The sequence below is a fragment of the Telopea speciosissima genome, chromosome 1 (genome assembly GCF_018873765.1).
Source record: "Telopea speciosissima isolate NSW1024214 ecotype Mountain lineage chromosome 1, Tspe_v1, whole genome shotgun sequence".
NCBI classification, from domain to species: Eukaryota; Viridiplantae; Streptophyta; class Magnoliopsida; order Proteales; family Proteaceae; genus Telopea; species Telopea speciosissima.
Window position 1 is genome coordinate 72,609,291 of NC_057916.1, and position 19,930 is coordinate 72,629,220.

A 19,930-nucleotide genomic window follows, 5' to 3' on the forward strand; every position below is an offset into this window, starting at 1 on the left:
ATTTTCATTAACCACCAAACCAGAAACTTAACATCGTTTGGGAATTGGAGACCTTTCAAGTCTACCAATCACCATCATCAGACTTGAGATATATCACTAATCCTTAATTGCAACTTTCAGCTTTTTCACATTTTTCATACCCACCATAAACCAAGAAAACTGCATCCTCCAATGAATGTTGTCATTTCATAATTAATCTTACAATTTAATAATTCCTACCTTGCACAACTTATGGGCGGCTTCTCAGGCAAAGTTAGGTAAAAACTAGCTAAAGCAACCCTATGATTCTTCCTTTTGGTGCATGAATTGTTGACAGAAGGGCCCCACCCCCCCCCCCCAAAAAAAACCAAATGGGCCAGGCTAGTTTGCTCTTGGACTCTTTGAGATTTTGAAAGAAAAGAAGACTGAGATTAGACTTTAAGAGGAATGGAATACTACTATGCAAGAGTAAGGCATGGTGGGGTTGCTGAATTGACACTCAAAGGCTTTGATCTGTTGGACCTTGAAACCCACCAACACTTGGTAAGTGAGTGTCACTCACCTAGTCCTTCCCAAGGCTCTCACGTTTAATTTGTTTATTTACTACTATTTATAATATGACGATCTCATTACTCACAAGTTACGTCATTGATCGAATCCCCTGTAGAAGGAATATCTTTTTAAAAACTTTCATGTCTAAGAACGTCTGCAAGTCCTGATTTGGTGGTTCGTGGGTCGCTTCAATTGGTGGGGCCTTTAGTGGATTATAGGCCTTAATGATTAAGAGATATAAAGTAAGGGATGTTTTCGGTTTGGCGGCCACCAAAGATCAACTTCTATGATACCATTAACATGAATCTTCAGAGAACTTAACCCCATAAATTGGAGGAAACCCAAGACCTAGAATGACGATTTTTGCAGAAGAAATGCAAAGACAAAGAGAAATCAAGTGCACACAAGATAAGATTTACTTGGTTCACTCCCAAGAAGAAAGAATCCATTATTTTTGTGAAACGAATACAACACCTCGTTCACTCATCTCTGAAAGAGATAACTACAATATATAGAAAAACCCTAACCCAGAAAATACAAAACTGTCCCCAGAGACCCACCCAGTTTGGTTCGGATCTGAACCAACATATATAAGGCCAAATACATATCAAATCGAAGATCTTGGCATATATACTTTTTGGCTACCCGGTCAGGTTTAGGCGTTGATGTATGCACTTTTTGATCATTCTAAAGCGTTTCAAAGGCGAAACTGCCCGCCAAAAAATCACCACAACATTTTCTAGACTGAAATCAGGCTTCACCAATATCACATATCAACCCACAGTAAATCATTTTTGATACTGATGTGAGATCAAACCCCATATGATTGATATAGAATTGTAATAACATAACTCTCCCATTACATAATTTTCTTTTGAAATCTAGTAAGAGAGATGTAGACGTAAAGAGGGATAGACTCCACTAGTGAGGACAGGCTTCAGCACTCTTTGAGAGAGAGAGAGAGAGAGAGAGAGATTTGAAGGATGTGTGAAAAGGCTTAGGGGTTGGGGAAGGAAAGTCATTGAGATGATCATGAACTCACAACAGCTATAGTGAGAAGTCTGAGTTATAATAAGGACATCTAAGTCTAACAATGCAAGCAACCTGTAGTCCTACCCATACTGGATATCACGTGCGTCCACCTGTTGTGGAAATACCACCACAACTCCATTAATACAAACTTTGTTTAAAAAAACAAGGGACAAAGTAAAAAAATCATCATTTCTATCTTCTTTTTTTATCCTCAGAATCTGGTATTTGATTATGTGTCAAACATGAAATGCGTGAGCATAACAATGGAGATCAAGCTATCTATATTTTTGTAGAGAAGTCTGCGCCCAGATACATGGGCAGCCTGGTCTGATGAGGGCAAGGTGGTTATTGCACCCACATCTATGTGCCTGGACGCAGACTGCGCTGCGACACAGAGAACAGCATCCCATTTTTATTTTACAAATGAGAATTTTTTAAGTTTACATAATATCACTTTCGATTTGTATATGATCAGATAAGATAAACATGGAATTGATTTAATGGCCCACTTAATAAAGTGCCTTGCAAGACATGGAGATAAGTTAGCCCTTCTAACATTTACCTTGATTTGTTTTTGGACTGTCTAAATCAAGGGTAGTAGTACTAATGCTTGAATGCTACTTATGGGACACTTTACTTCAGGGTGATTAAATGGGTGAAGTATGAGAATGGTTATGTTTTAAGGTTGGCACTTGGCACTTGGCACTTTGGTACCTTTGGAGCCTTTCAGCCACAACCACAGACACTACAGCTATGCACATCAAGGGGACCTCCTTGTCTTAGTGTCCTACAAAAGCTGGGACAGTTTTGCTTCTCTGTGGCCCAAAAAAAATCTATATGGTTGAGATTGCAGAAGAGGAATTGAAATTTGACCTTAAAATTCTATGTGGTTGGTGGGTTCTCCAGTCAACCCTTTAAATTCACTCCATGGGCCCCACCTTATTGGACACTGATCTATTAACTAAGTACCTAAGTAACATATGGTTTTAGTCTTTAATTAGGGACTAGGGCTTATATATTTCCCTTAAGTTCTAATACATTAAGGCTTGGGAAAATTGGATAAGGGTCAGGAAATTGGTCCACTAATCAATGTTTAATTAAAATCATTATTAAATTCTCCCTGGTTGGGCCATGGGCCGATATTACTAATTTTATTTCTATCGATTTAACTAGAAATTAGAATATCACGTCCATATGACCCTACCCAGATATTGAACATTAGTATGGAAGTAATGGTATCGGATCGGGTATCGGTCACCTTCAAAATCGATACAATATCGATACCATAGTTCGGTCTATATCGTTATATCGATATGTTATCAACATAGTATTAGGATCAATGACTAGCAATACCAATACGGACGATCCAACACTGATACCTCAAACCATGAGTAACTACCCCATATAAGGCTGGCCAAAAAAATATTAAAAATTAAATTAAGGGAGCAGGTACGTAGGATAGCGGTCCATGCAACTAACGAGGCCGCTTAGGTCTATTTATCATTACGTGGCAGTTTAACTGATGCTCTTGACTTTGATGATAGGTCTCGTACGTATTCTCTATACACCTCATACGGTGGTGTATATTAGGTTGGAAAGAATCCGCCATGTGAAAAATTGGAACTTAGAAGAAAAGGTTAATGCAAAAAAAAAATTATAACTTCACCTTTTTGCCCTTTATAATATATTTTTTTTTAAAAAAAATATAAAATATTTTTTCTTTTAATTAGGATAAATTTTATCATTTCACATGTAAGACAATGACAACACATAATGACGAGCTACTTTCAAATTATTTAAAAATATTTTTTTACCTTCGATCTAAATAACTTTTAGGAATATATCTAGGTCAATAAAATAAGATTACAAATTTTCTTTTCATGACTTTGCTGATGACAAGATTCACCCAAAATTGAATGTCAACTTTTTTTTTTTTTGATATATGTTTGATGACTTAGATACATGGTGGACTTATAAGACTTTGGGGGAGGAGTATGCCATCGACCAATCAACCAAGCGATTGTTTGCAATCTATGCATTAAATGAGTCAATTTTAAATGTTAATTCTATTAAATCTCGTCCCAATTGTATTTAGGGCAATATTACATTGATCATTGGCGGCGATTGACCCAACTAGCTCAACTGATCAAGTAAATGGTTGAAGAGAATATTTAAGGGGAATCTACATAATTGTGTAAATTAAATGGATAAGTATAATTATGAATTAAATGAATCAGCAAGTAGCAAGTGGCAAGTGTAAGGATTTTACTCAAGCTTGGTTACATGGATCACCCATAGAACATTATGGGAAAAGGTTCTCTCAATCGTTGGGACAAGTACACTAGCACCTCTGTGTCTATCTCTCTCATCTTCACATAAAATGACCTTATTGCCTTTTGATTGACCTTGTTCCCTAATTGTGTATGTTGACGACATAGTAATCACTGGGAACAATGATGATGAAATCTCCAATTTAAAATCATTACTTGTTAGAATGATCAATCAACCCTCAACCCTGGTCGATCATCATGAAGTCAAAGGACTGTCTTTGAGCTTGGATATATACCTGACAAAACTTTTGTAAACTTGACTTGCTTGAGAATTTCCTCAGTCAACTAAATCTAGACGTTAGACGAGTCGATTTTAAGTGTTAACTCAATTAAACCTCGTCTCAATCGAATTTAGGGTAGTCATTACATCGATCATTGGCAACAATTGACTCAACTAGCTTAGCTAATCAAATAAATGTCTGAAAGGATGTTTAAGTGAAATTTACATATGTAAATCTATTACATGGATAATATAGTTATGAATTAAATGAATCATTAAATTTGACAAGTGACAAATGCAGTGGTTGCATGGACCATCCATTGAAAATTATGGGAAAAGGTCTTTGATCTATCCATCAGACAGGATATCTTTTCTATTTCTCTCCTCTTCATATAAAATAACCTTGATGACAGTTGATGTCTCTTTATATGGCCCCGTTTGTTTAGAGGGGAAGGTGGGGTGGGACTGTTGGAAAGATTTGGATTCACATGTTATTGGAGTTTTGTTGGGGTAGAACTGTTGAAGTAAAGTTGAGATAAAGTTACTTTTCCCATGAATAATAATCAAAATCTCACCAAATGGATAGCAAAGTAATGGGATTTTGAAGTACCACATCAACATGAATGAAACAATTAATGATGTCTCTCGAGCTTTTGCAAATTCACCATTTCAAATTAACCAAACAAGATTGAGGTGAGATTTTAAAGTGCCATATAAATATTTTCCCATCCCACTTAAGTCCCCTCTAAACAAACAGAACCTAATATATATAATTTTATCGCATCTCATTGGTGTGCTTTCTTTTAACTTTTGCTCGTGGGTACCTCTCTCAACCATTATTAAGACCTTTAACCAAGGATAAAAAATTAAAAACTTTTGAGCTAATTAATGGGTTTGAATTGGGGTGAGGGTGAGGGAATCACCGACACATGGCCAGGAGTAAAAAGTAGGTAGGGGAGACGGAGAAAGTGATCTCAAACATCTACAATGCTTCGCAACACCGTATAGATACGAACACGTAAGCGTAGTGATGACGAAATGTGTGATGGAATGGTTGAGTAAGAGTGCAACGTTGTTTGTGTGGGTTAAACAGGAAGTTAAAAAAATAGAATAGAAGGGAATATCTTAGATGTAGCTCAGCCGTATGGTTACCCATCTTCCATCATCATATCCCCATCATGTGGAGCCTAACCCACGGGGTGAATAATTGATTGCAGTTCCCCTATACCTTTCACAAAACTGATAGTGGGCCAAGAGAGAAAGAGAGAGAGAGTATAGTACAATACAAACTGAGCTTGCACGGTTGCACCAAAGAGCCTCTACCTATTTAAAGGTTGGTGTGGGGCTTTTGAGTCATTATGGAGTTTTAATTGTAGAGATTTGCAGTTGGGGTAGCTATTGTTGTGTAGCGAAAAGTGAAAGAAATAATGGGAAGACAACCTTGCTGTGATAAGCTGAGCGTTAAGAAAGGTCCATGGACGGCTGAGGAAGACAAGAAGCTCATCAATTTCATCCTCACCAATGGCCAGTGCTGTTGGCGTGCTGTTCCTAAGCTCGCCGGCCTCCTTCGCTGCGGCAAAAGCTGCCGCCTTCGCTGGACTAATTATCTCCGACCTGACCTCAAGAGAGGCCTTCTTAATGATGCTGAAGAACAATTGGTCATCGACCTCCATGCCCGTCTTGGAAATAGGTATTCTTCTTCTTCTTTTAATTTTTTTAAAAATTAATTAAGACTGCATTTTCTAGATCGATTTCACATTCTCGAACAATAAAAATAATAATGATTCATATTAATTGATAACACAATAATGTGGTATTCCTAATTTGTTTATTAATTATATTAGGTGGTCGAAGATTGCTGCGAGATTACCGGGAAGAACTGATAATGAGATTAAGAATCACTGGAACACCCACATCAAGAAAAAGCTGACTAAGATGGGAATTGATCCAGTAACACATGAACCCATCAATAAACCATGCACCACTACTACTAGGGCGTTTAATAGCTCAAAGCAGACACCTTCTGTGGTGGTGGATCATCAGCCAGAGCCGGCGAAAACTGAAGAAAGTCAAGTAAGTTCCGAGGAGAATTCTAGCTCATCACAACCAGAAAATTGTTCAGGAGCTGAATCTAATAACAGGGATGATGATGACCCATTAATGAATTTTCTATTGGAGAAAGATATACCATTTTTTGATGATGCATTATCGTGGGATTTTCCGGCAACGCCGTCTGCCGGAAACTCAATTAACAATGTCTCCTTGTCGTCGTGGGAGGAGAATTGTGCATGGTTGTTGGACTGTCAGGACTTTGGGGTTGAAGAGTTTGGTTTTGGTTGTTTCAACGACGTAGACATGGGGATGGACATGAACATGAACATGAACATGACAACAAGTTCTAACATGCACCTCCTGGAGTGACAATTCGTACCATCACCAAAGAATATATATATATATATTAAGCAAGTGATGACATATCGAATGGTGGCAATTTTGCCTAGTTTTTTTTTTTTGTTTTTGTTTTTATAGAATTTGTAGATTTGATTTTTATTTATTAAGAGGCTATACAACTAGGAGCAAGAACCATGGTTGGAGCCTCATTCATGTTCTCTAATAGGGGTCCCTCTCTCACCCACCTAAACCAAAGAAAAGAAAGGGACACAACATCAAAAGTGGGTAAAAGCAGCTCACTTTTGAAGTATATGGTGTGTGTGCTTTCTTAACACTTTAATTAGGGATTCTAGTGGTACAATATAGAAATGTTCAGATTGGGTTTTGTGAATATGAAACTCTTGTGTATATTATTATGTTACGTTGAGAAGAAAAAAAAACCAATAAATTAGTACATTAAGAAAAGAGTTTATTTTCTATGGTTGGTGAAATGTGATTCAACTCTTGAATACTTTCATGAACATTGTCCTTGTTACTTTTGTCTTCTATTGATATGACTTTGGTTATTGGCAAATGGGTTTGCTTTTAATTCTTTTTTTCTGTTTTTTTTTTTTAAATTTTCTTTTATGGTATATTTCTTTTATGTGGTTCGAGCTGCAAGGTGGAGAAGAGTTCTAGCACAAGTCACAACTAGGAAAACATTCTTAGACTTGTACATCACACAAGATTTCGCCCTTGCCATCTTGATGTGGGTGACCAACTCACTTAAGCAATGATACTGCAACTCATTTGTTAAGGCCCCATTTGTTTAGAATCGTTATCCTCTGCGGTTACAATACGGTGTTGTACTGCAGAGGCCATGTGGTACAGTGGGCCCCACATGGCGCACATGATCTTTGCAGTGCCACACTTATAGTACAACACCCTGCAGTTACAACATAGGATAAAAATTCATTTGTTTAGAGGGGACTTAGATGGGGTGGGAAAATGCAGATGTGTCACTTCAAAATCTCACTTCAAGTCTCCAACCTTATTTTGATAGCTTGGGGTGTGAACTTACAAAAGCTCAGGGAACATCAATAAATGTTTTATCTACTAATTTGGCACTTTAAAATATCACCCTTATCTTATCCAATTGGTGGAACTTTGGTGTCTGTTCATGAGAAAAGTTACTTTACTTTAACATTTCCATCCCTACAAAACATCACAAACATGTTTGTCCTATCTTCCCAACAATCCCACCTCACCCTCCCCTCTAAACAAACGGGGTCTTAATGTATATACATTGCACAAAAATCATACACTTGCTACCATCAATTAAAAAATAAACAAGAAGCTTGCCAGTTCAATCTTAGCTTACCCAACAATGGAGAAGGTGAACAATATTGAATGATAAAGAGAACAGATTCCCAAGTTCTAATAGTATTTTTTAATAGATAAATCAATTTATTGAAAAAGAGTAGAAAAATAGATACAAAGTAAGGCAACCTTCTAAGACTCAGGGCTAGGATTCCCAAGACTCGGAGGGCACCAACCTCAAGGAGAGGAGGCTCAACTAAAACAACATAACACCAAAACAACCAAAAGGGGGACCTAAGCCCACCACCCGAATCAGCTCAACGGGGCATTACTCCTCTCAACCCACATAGGATGAATTCCTTGTTTTTGAACTAGAAAGATGTTCCTGGAAGATTTAAACCCAATAGTTAATATCGCTCGTGAGAACTTAAAGTCTTTTTCTTCTTTGGATATATAGAGTGGGAACATAGAGCTAGGAAAAGATATACTAATTTAATTAGTATGACCTTCTCATCCAAGGGCTTAGTACTTGGACTTGGGGATCAGATCATCTTCTAGCTAGCCAATCCCAATTAGATTTCGATTCAACTCGATCAACCAATAATACTAATCAGATCGAAGGGCCAAGTTTGTGCGCATCAAGGGATTACCAACACCTTATCAATTGATTAGCATCTGTTAATGTCACATCCTATATCGAAAGTACTGAGCTTAGTCTCTTGAGTTAAACCAAGAAAAATGTATATAGTATCATCTTAGCATATTAGCCTTGAAACCAACTTGTTTCATGCATGGTTCATTTGTAAATATTGCTACCATTCCTCATAAGATATATAATGTTAGTGTTCCAGGGCTTGTAAATAAGAAAGTTGTGGCGTGCACTAGTGTGTCAAAGCTAGCCAAGCTAGAATCTAAGAACCCAAAAGACAGCATTGTGAGCATGAAACAGTGGACTAAGAATGTTATAATAAGCTTCTTCGTATTTAAAGAAACTAATTAAACTATAATTAAGGCCGGCCCTAGATACCATCTGAAAGGAAATCATTTCATGTTGGTTTGTCAATTGCTACTACATACTTGTGATAAGACTACATATGGTCCTCATCACTTGTCCCTTTCACTTAAAGGGTTTAATTTAATTTTTATTCTTTATTGACAAACCAATGTTCTCAAGATAATCTTGAAGTATATAATTGAAAAAAAAAAAATGAAATAGACTCTTAAGTGGCAACTAAACGCAGACTTTAAAAGCTATAACCTAAAGTATAAGACTCAATGGATAAGTGGGAATCTTGAGATATGGTATAATACTAGGAGGAGTAAGCCAATGGGAAAGGCTATATTAAGTAGTCATAGCTGGCCAGCCCATTTCAGCTAATGCCAGCATCTATTTTAAGAATATATTAAAAGTATATGTCATTTGATGTTAATATAAGGTTGCTCCATTGCAACCTAGTGGTGGTGGATTCAAATTGGGAAACAACATCTCATTCATGAAGCTAGGAGTAAGATTGAGATTCAGATCCTTTTCGGTGCGTCAGTGTGTCCAACACGTATCTGATGGTTGAGTATTGTCCTTGGGATGCGTCCTTGCCCGCCCACCCGCTCAGCCATCCAATACATGCTGGATGTGTTGGAGAGGATCTAAGTCTGTAAGACTACATATATTATGATCCTCCCTAGACCCTGTAGTGGCAGTAGCCTCGTGCACTTAATACGCCCTTTTTAAATAGCATTTGTTCTCTCCTTTGGAGCTTTTGTTTTCTTTGTTCTTCTCCATACTTGGGTGTCCCTGTATATATTTGCCTTTCTTTAATGTATTTTATATAAGAAAAATAACTCTATCAAGGAATGTAGCCTACGCCACCACTCCCATGAGTCTATCTCTCTCTTCCCCATATGAAAAGACACCTCCTTGTTTTGAGGAGGAGAGAAATAGACCCATGAGAGTCCCGTACAGAAAACTATTTCCCATTTTTCATTCACCCAATCAAAAAGATGGGAGAAGATTTTCTATTTGGTCAATGTAAGAAGGAATTAGTTGAACACTACAACCGAAGAGGGTTGGAAAATAACATCAACCATATGGGGCCTACAAGGACTCACATGATTATAGGAAAAAATGTTAATGTGTCCCATTGTTTATTGATGGTATATGTAAAGAAATCTGTACAAGGGCAGAATCTTTTTCCCAAAATAAATATATGAAAAAAATATTGAATAGATTCCCCCCTCCCTCACACCCATCCAAAAAAAAAAAAAAAAAAAAAAAAAGAACTCTGTCCGGGAGTATGGCCGACGCCAACACTCCTATGAGTCTATCTCTCTTTTCCCCATATGAAAAGACAATTCTACCCTCTTGTTTTAAGGAGGAGAGAGATAGACACATGCGAATGCTGGCGTAGACCACACACTCCTGATCAGAAAACTGCTTTTCAAAAAAAAAAAGTAAATTTGACATGATTTATTGGACATACATGAATGGGTGATCGAACAAAGCTGTGAAATCCCTAAATCCGAAATCCCACAGGTGTTGGTTGGTGGTGGACTGACCTGGACATACGTAAGAGTGATTGCTGATTGGAGTAAGCTTGACATGATTTGTTGGGCATGTGTTTCATAAACAGTGACAATTGATGTTACCACATTAAGTATTCTTCATATCCATCAACACTATATGATCAAAGTCAGAAAAAGAACCATATCTTCCATTCACATTATATTTTATTAGTAGCTACTATACAAAAAACCCTAAAAGGGCTTTGGCTTGCTCCACTTAAGAGTGTGTAGGTAGCATAATCATTGATCTGTTTTAACACCGGACAAAGTTCTACCAAAAGAAGGGCGCAATAACATGTGTAACAGGGAATTATGATGAGGGAAATGGAAAACTGTCAATGGACTACACTTTCTATTGGGTACAAATGATCTACAAGCTCATGGATCAAGACTTTCCAATCAATCTTTTGTGTGGATTCTCTTCATCCACAACACAAGGTCTTTCGGTCTTTATGGATCTATTATGTAAAACAAACACCAAAGAAACATGAATAGAAAACAAAAATCGAGAAAGATGACATAAAGATTTAATGTGATTTAAACATCAATATTTATGTGTTACGTTCATAGGCGAAGCTGAAGATATTTCACTATGTAATGGAAGAAAGTTACAATGGAGATCTCACAATAAGAACACTAAAAAAAGGTGCTACTTCTCTTTTCTGAAAATCCTGACACGATATACAGCAAAACGGGTAAAGAATATAAATACTCTTCTATCAGCCCAAGCCCTCCTGTAAAGAATCTCACACACACTTTATTAACCTATAGTTTACACTTATATAGGGAATACATTATATGAATGAGAACATAATCCTAAACTAGATACAGAGTAACAACTGTAACTAACTATGATACGACACAGCACATGAGTTGCATGGACACAGTTGGACAAAGAGCAGTGTTCCCATGTGTGGTAGTATAGAGAAGAATATCTCTAACACCTCCACTACCATCACAGATCTCAGAAAAAAATTCCATTCAGGTCGCCACCAAAATACGTCGGAGCTGGTCAATCTACAAAATGGGCACATGAATTTGAGACACATAACATATTAGGTTTTATTGTCCACTCAAGTTAGCAGATAGTTTTCTTTTTGAGATCCTCTCAAGGGTCCATAGACCACTAGGGGTTGGCATCTCCAATCAAGAAATGAAGAAATGATGGCTGGGAAGAATAACAAGATGCTATTCATCAGATTGAGGGGATGGGGGAGAGTCGAACAAGTGACCTCTCTCTGGATTGCCACCACCACACCCATACATTTCCCACATTTGCAATGTCTATGGAGTGGGGAGGGCAGGCCAGAGATCCAGGTAACAGAGTTGATTGTATTAATTTGATGATCACGCACATGGTGTACGTACTAAGTGATTACATTACAAGCCTAAACTTATTGGCTACACTCATGGCTCAATTAACTCTAAGTCATTAAATGGGTTTGTTTCTTATTACTTCTTAGACAAGGTCACAAGTACACAATACATAGTTTAGATCTATAGTGTCCTTATCATAAATATGCCCTGTCATACATGCATGCTTTCTACCTTAAGACTAGTTGAGTTGGTTTAGAAAATACGTCTTTATAGAGGTTGTGTCAAAAGAGGAGAAACGAATTTGGCTTCTTCAATTGTTGTAATGTTTGATTAAGATAGCTGAACCACTGCTTGTGCCTACCATGTATTAAAATCTTCTTCTCTAAGTTATGGAGTTAAAGACTCTTATCAAACAGTTCCTTTGGGTCAAGAAGCCCCAACCGATGGAAGTAATGTCACCATTGATTCCTCAAAGTGGAATTAACTCCTAGTTGGATTAGGGGTTATGTTAAGAGTCCAAGGTTGGTATGGGAAAGCTGGGTAGTTAATTGTCGCCACTCGTATTAACTCTTAGTATTAGGTAGTAGGTACAAGAAAAGGCAAAAACCTCTTAGATCAGTCAATCTTCATTGTTTAAGTTGGTGAAGAAAACTATATGGTTGACCAAAGGGATGAGGAAGAAAGGAAGAGATTAATAAGGGTTAGTTCACCACCTTTATTTCATCCATTAATTTATGCACTGGTTTGCAGTCTAACATATGGTCTTTTGTTTTTCTCCTTCAGGCTGTGTTTGATTGAATAGAAAATCATGATGACATAATAATTGATTTATGTGTCTCTCTCTCAAATTCAAAAAATATTATTTTTTTTTTTGCCCTTTTTCATCCATTGGTTGTCAACCAAACATAGCCTTAGTGTTCATGTAGTGACAATACAATTTTGCACCTTAATTAATTAGGATTCTTAATATTAAGGATAACTAAAGAAGTGGATTTTTTATTTATATTTTTATCAAAGTGCCCCCATACAAGTTCATGACAAAACAACCCCAAGCTTCTATATACTTATTTTGAAAGATACTAATTGGAAGGATATAATTTAATCATACATGTTCCGGCATTTCTTAATCTTTGTTTTAGATCATTGCCATTCAGTCAGAATCAAATTTTCCTAAATTTGTGTAAGGAGAAAGTTTTCCATGCTACATAGGGTGAAGAGAGAATCTCTTCGTACAAGGCAATTAGATTGGACTCCTGCAACAATGAATGTCATCATTAATTCCCACCCATATTTATGAAGATTCAAAAACCCTTTCTCAGTCCAACGGAGGGTTAGATCTTGTGGATTACGAGGTTATCTCTTCACCATGGGTGAAGTAAAACTCGGTCCTTTGTGTAATGTACTCTTGAGGAAATATATCGTTGGTGACTTCTTTGATCTCTGTCATAGGCTTTTCATGTACAATGTTAATGCCACTAACCAGGCAAGTATTCACTGGCATCAATAAAATACACAAATTTTTTTACAAGTTCGAAGAATCTCTAATTTTGACATATGGATAAATGAAGTAGTAATTCTAATCATTGGATATATATTAGGGGAGGAGTCTATTGAATTAACCAAATGCCAAATTTCACACCCAAATTCAATTATATACTCTCTCATACGTTTAAAGACATACCATGAACCATCCAATGTATTTCCATGTACCTCTTGTAGTCCCTAGCTCCCTCTGGAATGTGTTCAATATTTTGTTTCATCATGTAGCCAAATCCATTTGGCCGAAACTTGCTACAAGAAAAAGGGTTTTAGTAATGTTAAATCCAAAAAAATCGCCTCTTTTTACCAATGGGTTTTTTTTTTATTGCCTTTAAATGTGTCGTTGCTTTTGATATGTGATAGAATTAATTGTCACTTGTTTTGTTTTTTTTTGGCGATAGTAATTTTACCGTCGCCAAAAAAAATAAAGAAAAACACTTTTAGTAGCAGTATTGAGTCTATTGACCATCACTGAATGTTATTATATTAAAATTAAACTCAGAAAATGAAGAATTATTAGTTGAGATTTATTTATCACCACTAAATGCATGTAATTATTTAAAGGAAAAAAAAAAAAGTTATCTGGATACATGGGTCTGACGCCCAGGCACAGGAGCATACGAAAGTACCACTCTGCCCCCATGAAATAAAAAATCGCATCTATGTTAATGCCCCCACACTAGTGCATGCGTTGCATGACCAGATAGTGATCTCTTTCCCTTCTTTAAAAAATAACACTCCATTACCTCCCCCACCCTCACACCCCCCCCCCCCCACTAACCCCCACTTCCGCCCTCCCAACTACCTACCCAAGTCCCCCCATCCCCACCCCTGCTCCCGCTCCCTCCCCCTCCCCCATGTTGCCTCCACATTTGTTTTTCGCCTTAGTTCTTACCCACACACACCACCACCCTATCCTCCACTCCACCCCAACCACCACCCTTGCTTCCACCGCTCCCTACCCCTCTAGCAATTTTCTCCCATCCGCTCTGCAACTCTCCTCTCCCCTAAACCTGCACCTCCCCACCTCCCCCGGCCCAACTCTCTCTCTCAATGAAGAGCTCTCCTTGGAAAAAAAACCAAAACAAAGGTTTCAAAATTGAAAAATATAATAGTCTTTTTTTTGGCTAAAGATCAGCAAGTATGTATTAGAATAAAATAATAATGGTACAAAGAGTGGCTGTAAAATTCCTTAAAGAGAGTCCAGCGATCCAAGAGATTCTGGCAATCTTACATAAAACACATTACTTAAATCTATAGTTAGGTCGCCCAAGCGCTTCACAGTTAACAACATGAGATATGAAGCTTGGGGGGGGGGCATTCCAAACAATAGTTGTTTTCCTCTTCGCCGCAAAGTTTGGGAGAGCATCTGCAGTCGAGTTAGCTTCTCTAAAGCAATGCGAGACTCGCCATTGGATGGAGTCAAGGAAAGATTTTGCCGACCACCACTCCTGCATGAGATACCAAGGAAATTTGCAAGTGAGAATGGTCGCCACTGCTGCTTCCAAGTCGCTCTCTATCCACAGTTTCTCAGGCTTTTGAGTACAAGCGTGCTTAATGCCAGTGAAGAAAGCTCTCATCTCAGCCATGTAGTTTGAACCTACTCCCTGGAAGGCTGCAAAGCAGCTCATCACAGCTCCATTATGGTCGCGAAAGATGCCTCCTGCACCCATAGATCCTGGGTTTCCCAAAGAGGACCCATCAATGTTCAGTTTACACCAGCCAAGTGGGGGGTGTCGCCACCTCACTTCTACAATGCTCTTAGCCGGGGGTCTTGAGATCATAACCTTTAAAGTTCGAGCCAAAGAGAGGTCTTGGACAGTACGAATGATAGCTCCCTTTCTTCCAGTGCATTCGGCCACCTCATGAAAGCACGATTTTGCTACTTGAGAGGGAGTTCTTCGCAGATTGTCATGGCGCCGCCTATTGCGCTCCCGCCAGATTTCCCTGCAGCTGATAATGAGCAAAACACTCCAGGCTTGCGGCAAAGGTACCACCTTGATCTTCCTACGCCACCACGAGAAGAGCCTTTCAATGGAGGGGAACCCTCACCACCTAAAATTGATTCCAAGCATCGACATTTTGCGGGTGGTAAATAAACTACCCCCTTGTATCCTACAAATTAAAGTAAAAAAAAAAAGGTCCTTTGGGGGTAGGAACGATACCACCTCTATTGGTCAGAACCCTTGCTTGAAGTAGACGAAGACTCTCTTTTTTCTCTCTTCTATTGTGCAAATTATGCTTAGCGCATGTAGGGTTTCAGCAAAGCTTCTCTTAAATAGAAGAAGCTAACTTAGGAGATTACAATCTAACAGGCTCGATCGCGCCAAGTGGTGTGATCCTAAAGGTAGCCTTTAAGATGTCCTTAATTGCGCAAAAGAACGCCACTATAAAAGGCTTAACCTGAAACCCCCCCCCCCCCATGGTAGATATTTTCATACACTTTCGCCCCCATAACATTAACACTTACAATGGACATAGCAAAACATGAAATAAATTAACCTCCATGTAATATATCCATTGTACATAAAACTGAGAATGTCATGACAAGTGACAGGCACAAAAACAATTTTCAAAAATATAATAATTTAATATAAAAATAAAACAATTTTGCAAACACTTTGATAAATAATTAATAGGCCTTGGATTTCAACCAATCACAATCTGAAAACTCTCAAATTTGGATGTTCTCCTTAAACAAGTGGTGGAAACCTTATTGAGCGTCATCGTGTACGCTTAGAGGCCGATGTGTAGTTAGTCCTGTTGGTTGACATCAATCATTGGCACACCATAGATGCACAAAACACAAACACATTAAAGTGCCCGTATTTATAATTCCAACCAATCTCCATTGGGGAATTATACAATATGAAAATCCTAGAACAAGCGCTCAAGTCTGTCCATAGTTGAAAACAAATATCATAACATATTGAGCAGATGTACAAAATATAACAATAACATAATAAAATTATATTTAATTAATATAATTCAATTAAATCTGATTTGATGGACACACATAAAGTGTCAAAATTAAATATCAAATAGTTTGTGAACACTAGGATGGTGTGGTGAACCTTCCGGTGCGGTGAAAGAAAACTTTGTCCAATGAAATATCATTTGCAAGTTTTTCCTAGAATCATTAAGATAAACTTGTCTACAAATCTATATCAAAGGTTTGTTGTTATGTTTTATTTGTTGGGAATTGTAGAGGGAGAGGAATAATAGAAGGCATAGAAAAGGGATTCGTTTTGCTGCGATGATAATTGAAAAGGTGATGAGTTGGGTTCGAAAAATTCTATACCTTTTTAAGTTCAAGAAAAAAAAAACTATGATAGAGGAGCTCCCCCAGCAAAATTCCTGAAAATCTCGCCAATTCCCGCATAACCAGCATTGCCATCGATATTAAGTTTAATCCATCATTCTTCCGACTCCAAAAACCTTCAATAATGGAAGAAGGCTTAGGGGCAAGAAGTCCATACTAAAAGTAACTTTGAAATCACCAATGGAACAAGGAATTAAGAGGGCCACCTCTCTCAAGCAGTTGATAATTGATTTAGATAACAAACCTTTGATGTTAAGGAGGTTGTTTCAGAGAGAGAGAGAGAGCTGAGAGAGAGTAATCGCCAATAAACAAAAGAATAACATGGATGGTCAAGTGTAAGCCCAAAACGAGAGAAAAAGTGCCCCAAAAGTGAATGCATTCTCCCTTCATATTAATATAGAATTAATTACATATATATGCCATTAGATTTCTTACAATTTTTTTGGGAGAATGACCACTCTGCCCCCCCTAAGTGGCAGGCCCATGTGTCTGGACATAGCCTACGCTGCTGCGGCACAGATTGAGAACATCACCTCAATTATTTTTAAGGTAAGTATTTAGAGATGGAAATACATATTACAAAGTTTGAGTCAGAACTATATATAGGACTATGGTATTACACTACAGGACTACGATATTACACTACAGACTACAAGTATCACAGGCTTACAAGGTTAGAGAGGGATACAGACTATAGAGAATCAAGGACTCAGAAGATGAGAAGAGGACAACCAACTCCGATCAAAGGGTGAGAAAGGAACAGCCGACTCCGTTGCATCAACCACTGGCAAAATCGTCCATCACCAGTGGAGATATTGTAGTTTTTGTTGGGCTTTTGGTTCTGTTTTGTTGGGTTTTGGAGGAGCTCTTTGATCTTTTGTGCTTGTCCATGAGATTCCTTTAATTAATCATTCCCCTTGCGCTTGTATATTGTTTTCTCTTTTCTTTCTAATAAATTTGATTCTACCAGTAAATTAAAAAAGATTGCCCATCACCGTACTAGAGGAGGGAAGAAGCAATTTGAATCCTCTCTACTGCCGCTGAATTGCCCGTCCTACCTATGTGCTTCCTCATCACACAGGCAGAGGCATAATGATTGCCCTACCCATTGCCCGAATGCCCTACTCGGGTTCGATAGGGTGGTCATTTCGCCTGTGTAATGAAACACACAGGCAGGATGGGCAGCGGCAGTAAAGGATCAAAATCTGGGAAGAAGACTACACCGAAGCGCTCCACACATGCATACACACCATGCTTATCCAAGTCTGTCACATGACAAGGAAACATAACATTAGAACATTAACAACCATAAGGGACAAATTTGTGGTTTTTATAATAAATCTGTTATTTATTTGCAAAATCTGTCTAGAGACAAGGAAACTTTCCTTGTTCAAAGCATACCATTTACCTAATATTGGATGGTTAAAAACTGCCATTCCAACAGCTAATCATTAATGCATAAATAAGGTATATATGCTCCAGATGAGCCACTGGTCTATTTCAATGGCTCATTTCCAATGGATTGGCTCACTAGTAACAACTCTGTTACCATTTTAATTGGTCCAAATTTTCTTAAAAAGATAGAAATTAACATGGTGTAGTTGACACAAACATATCCATCAATCGCCAACTTAACTACCATTTAATTTATCTAAAAAAACCAAACTTTAATGGTTTTTTTTGGATATATAAAGTGCCAACTTAAGTACCCATATGATAGACAGACAAGGAAGTTTTCTCTTTCTTATTTCCCCACTAAAGCACGTTTGGTTGGAAGGGAAAGGAAGGGAAATTTTTCAAACCCAAAAATGAAAAAAACTTGTGTAATCATTATCTCGTGTGATTGTATAAATTATTTAAATTTCTTACTATATTTAGTAATGCATGTAATTTTTATTTTACTTTTTAAACCAAAGGCAAATGGATGCAAAGTAAAGTGAAATTTAATAACCAAATATAATATGATTTTGAATTAGTGATATAGTCACATGGGAGTAATGATTACAATAGTTTCTTTTTTTTTGTTTGAAAATTTCACTTCCCTTCCCTTTAATTTCCCTTGCAATCAAACGAAACCTAAAGGTCAACAGAAAATGTTATTAGGAAGAAAAAATGGTAATTATACGATTAACGTTTGTCATACTCAAACGATATACGATTATTAAAAAAAAAAAAAAAAATCCCACTATAATAGGCTTCTCATTTTCGACATCTCTATCGGCAAGATAACCAACCATAAGGAAACACAAAATTTTTTAAAAGGGATTCCCAAAAGCATCCCACATGATCTCATGTTCTACAAAATCAAGGTGGTGGTCCATTAAAAGAGAAGAAGATTTTGCCGCATTATTATTAACTAAGAGATCAACGATTACATTATCCTAGCGGTAATTGTGAGAAATCTTCCAATTGATGAATCTCATCTAAGGCTTGAGAGCAAACCATTTAGGCACATAGAGCCACGAAACTTTTGAAGACCTAATTGCCATAGCAAGAACATCCGAATCAGTCTTAATCCAAAGCCTTCAGACACACTATTTTTGCCAAATTCTATGCCCATAAGAAAAATCTCAAATTCTGCATTATAGTAATTAATCTAAACACCCAGATAGCTGAAGAAGCATCATGAAGGGATAGAAACGGGTTTCGAATAATTCCACCTACACCTGCTCATCATCATGGATTTTCTATCGAGCAGCCATCAACATTGAGTTTATACCAACAGCCACGAACATGAGTTTACCTGCGACGCCCGTTTCGCCGCTTGCTCTTTTGATGTTATTTCTAAGAAAGCTAATTTAGTAGCTCATACCCTAGCTGAATTCAATAAAATCTCTTTTTACCAAAAAAACTCATAAAACAATGCCTTCCGTATTATACAATAATGAGTAAGATAAAAAGAAATGATCACGCAATTGACCATTACTATATTAGGAAAGTACTAGGTGCTCAATTCTTTTCTGCCAAAACAAAAAAATCTCCATTGCAATTTATTTCTTATCCTTAAATATACTTTGGAACTCCGATGGAACCATCCAACTTTCTTTTGAAAGGGAAAGGGTGAGAGATAATCTTGGCATTTCGTACTATTATTTTATTATATGGAGCTAGGATTATTGGATAATGAGGAGGAGCCCCAACAGTAGATTAGCATCAACTCCTCACCTTAAGCATACATCATTAGGTCTATTGAGAGCTGATAACAACTCTATCCATCAAGAATAATTGAGTAGGCAGGAGAAGACTTCAATCATTTTCTCCACAAATGAAATGCATCCCTTGGAATGGTAGAAGAAGACCATAACATACCACTTCATAGGCTCTAAATTGAATGAGACTCTATGTTTATTTAAGTGTGAATTTCCCATTAGCAACAAATTATCATCAAGA

At 37.4% G+C, this 19,930-nt stretch overlaps 1 protein-coding gene across 1 annotated transcript; it reads left to right on the plus strand.

Moving 5' to 3' along the window:
* The first annotated feature begins 5,522 nt into the window (after positions 1-5,522).
* On the plus strand, positions 5,523-6,547 carry LOC122660768 (MYB-like transcription factor ODO1). Its single transcript, XM_043856007.1, has 2 exons — positions 5,523-5,803; positions 5,958-6,547. Exons 1-2 carry the CDS (start codon positions 5,541-5,543, stop codon positions 6,532-6,534), a joined length of 840 nt encoding a protein of 279 aa, XP_043711942.1. The 5' UTR covers positions 5,523-5,540; the 3' UTR covers positions 6,535-6,547.
* The last annotated feature ends 13,383 nt before the right edge of the window (positions 6,548-19,930 follow it).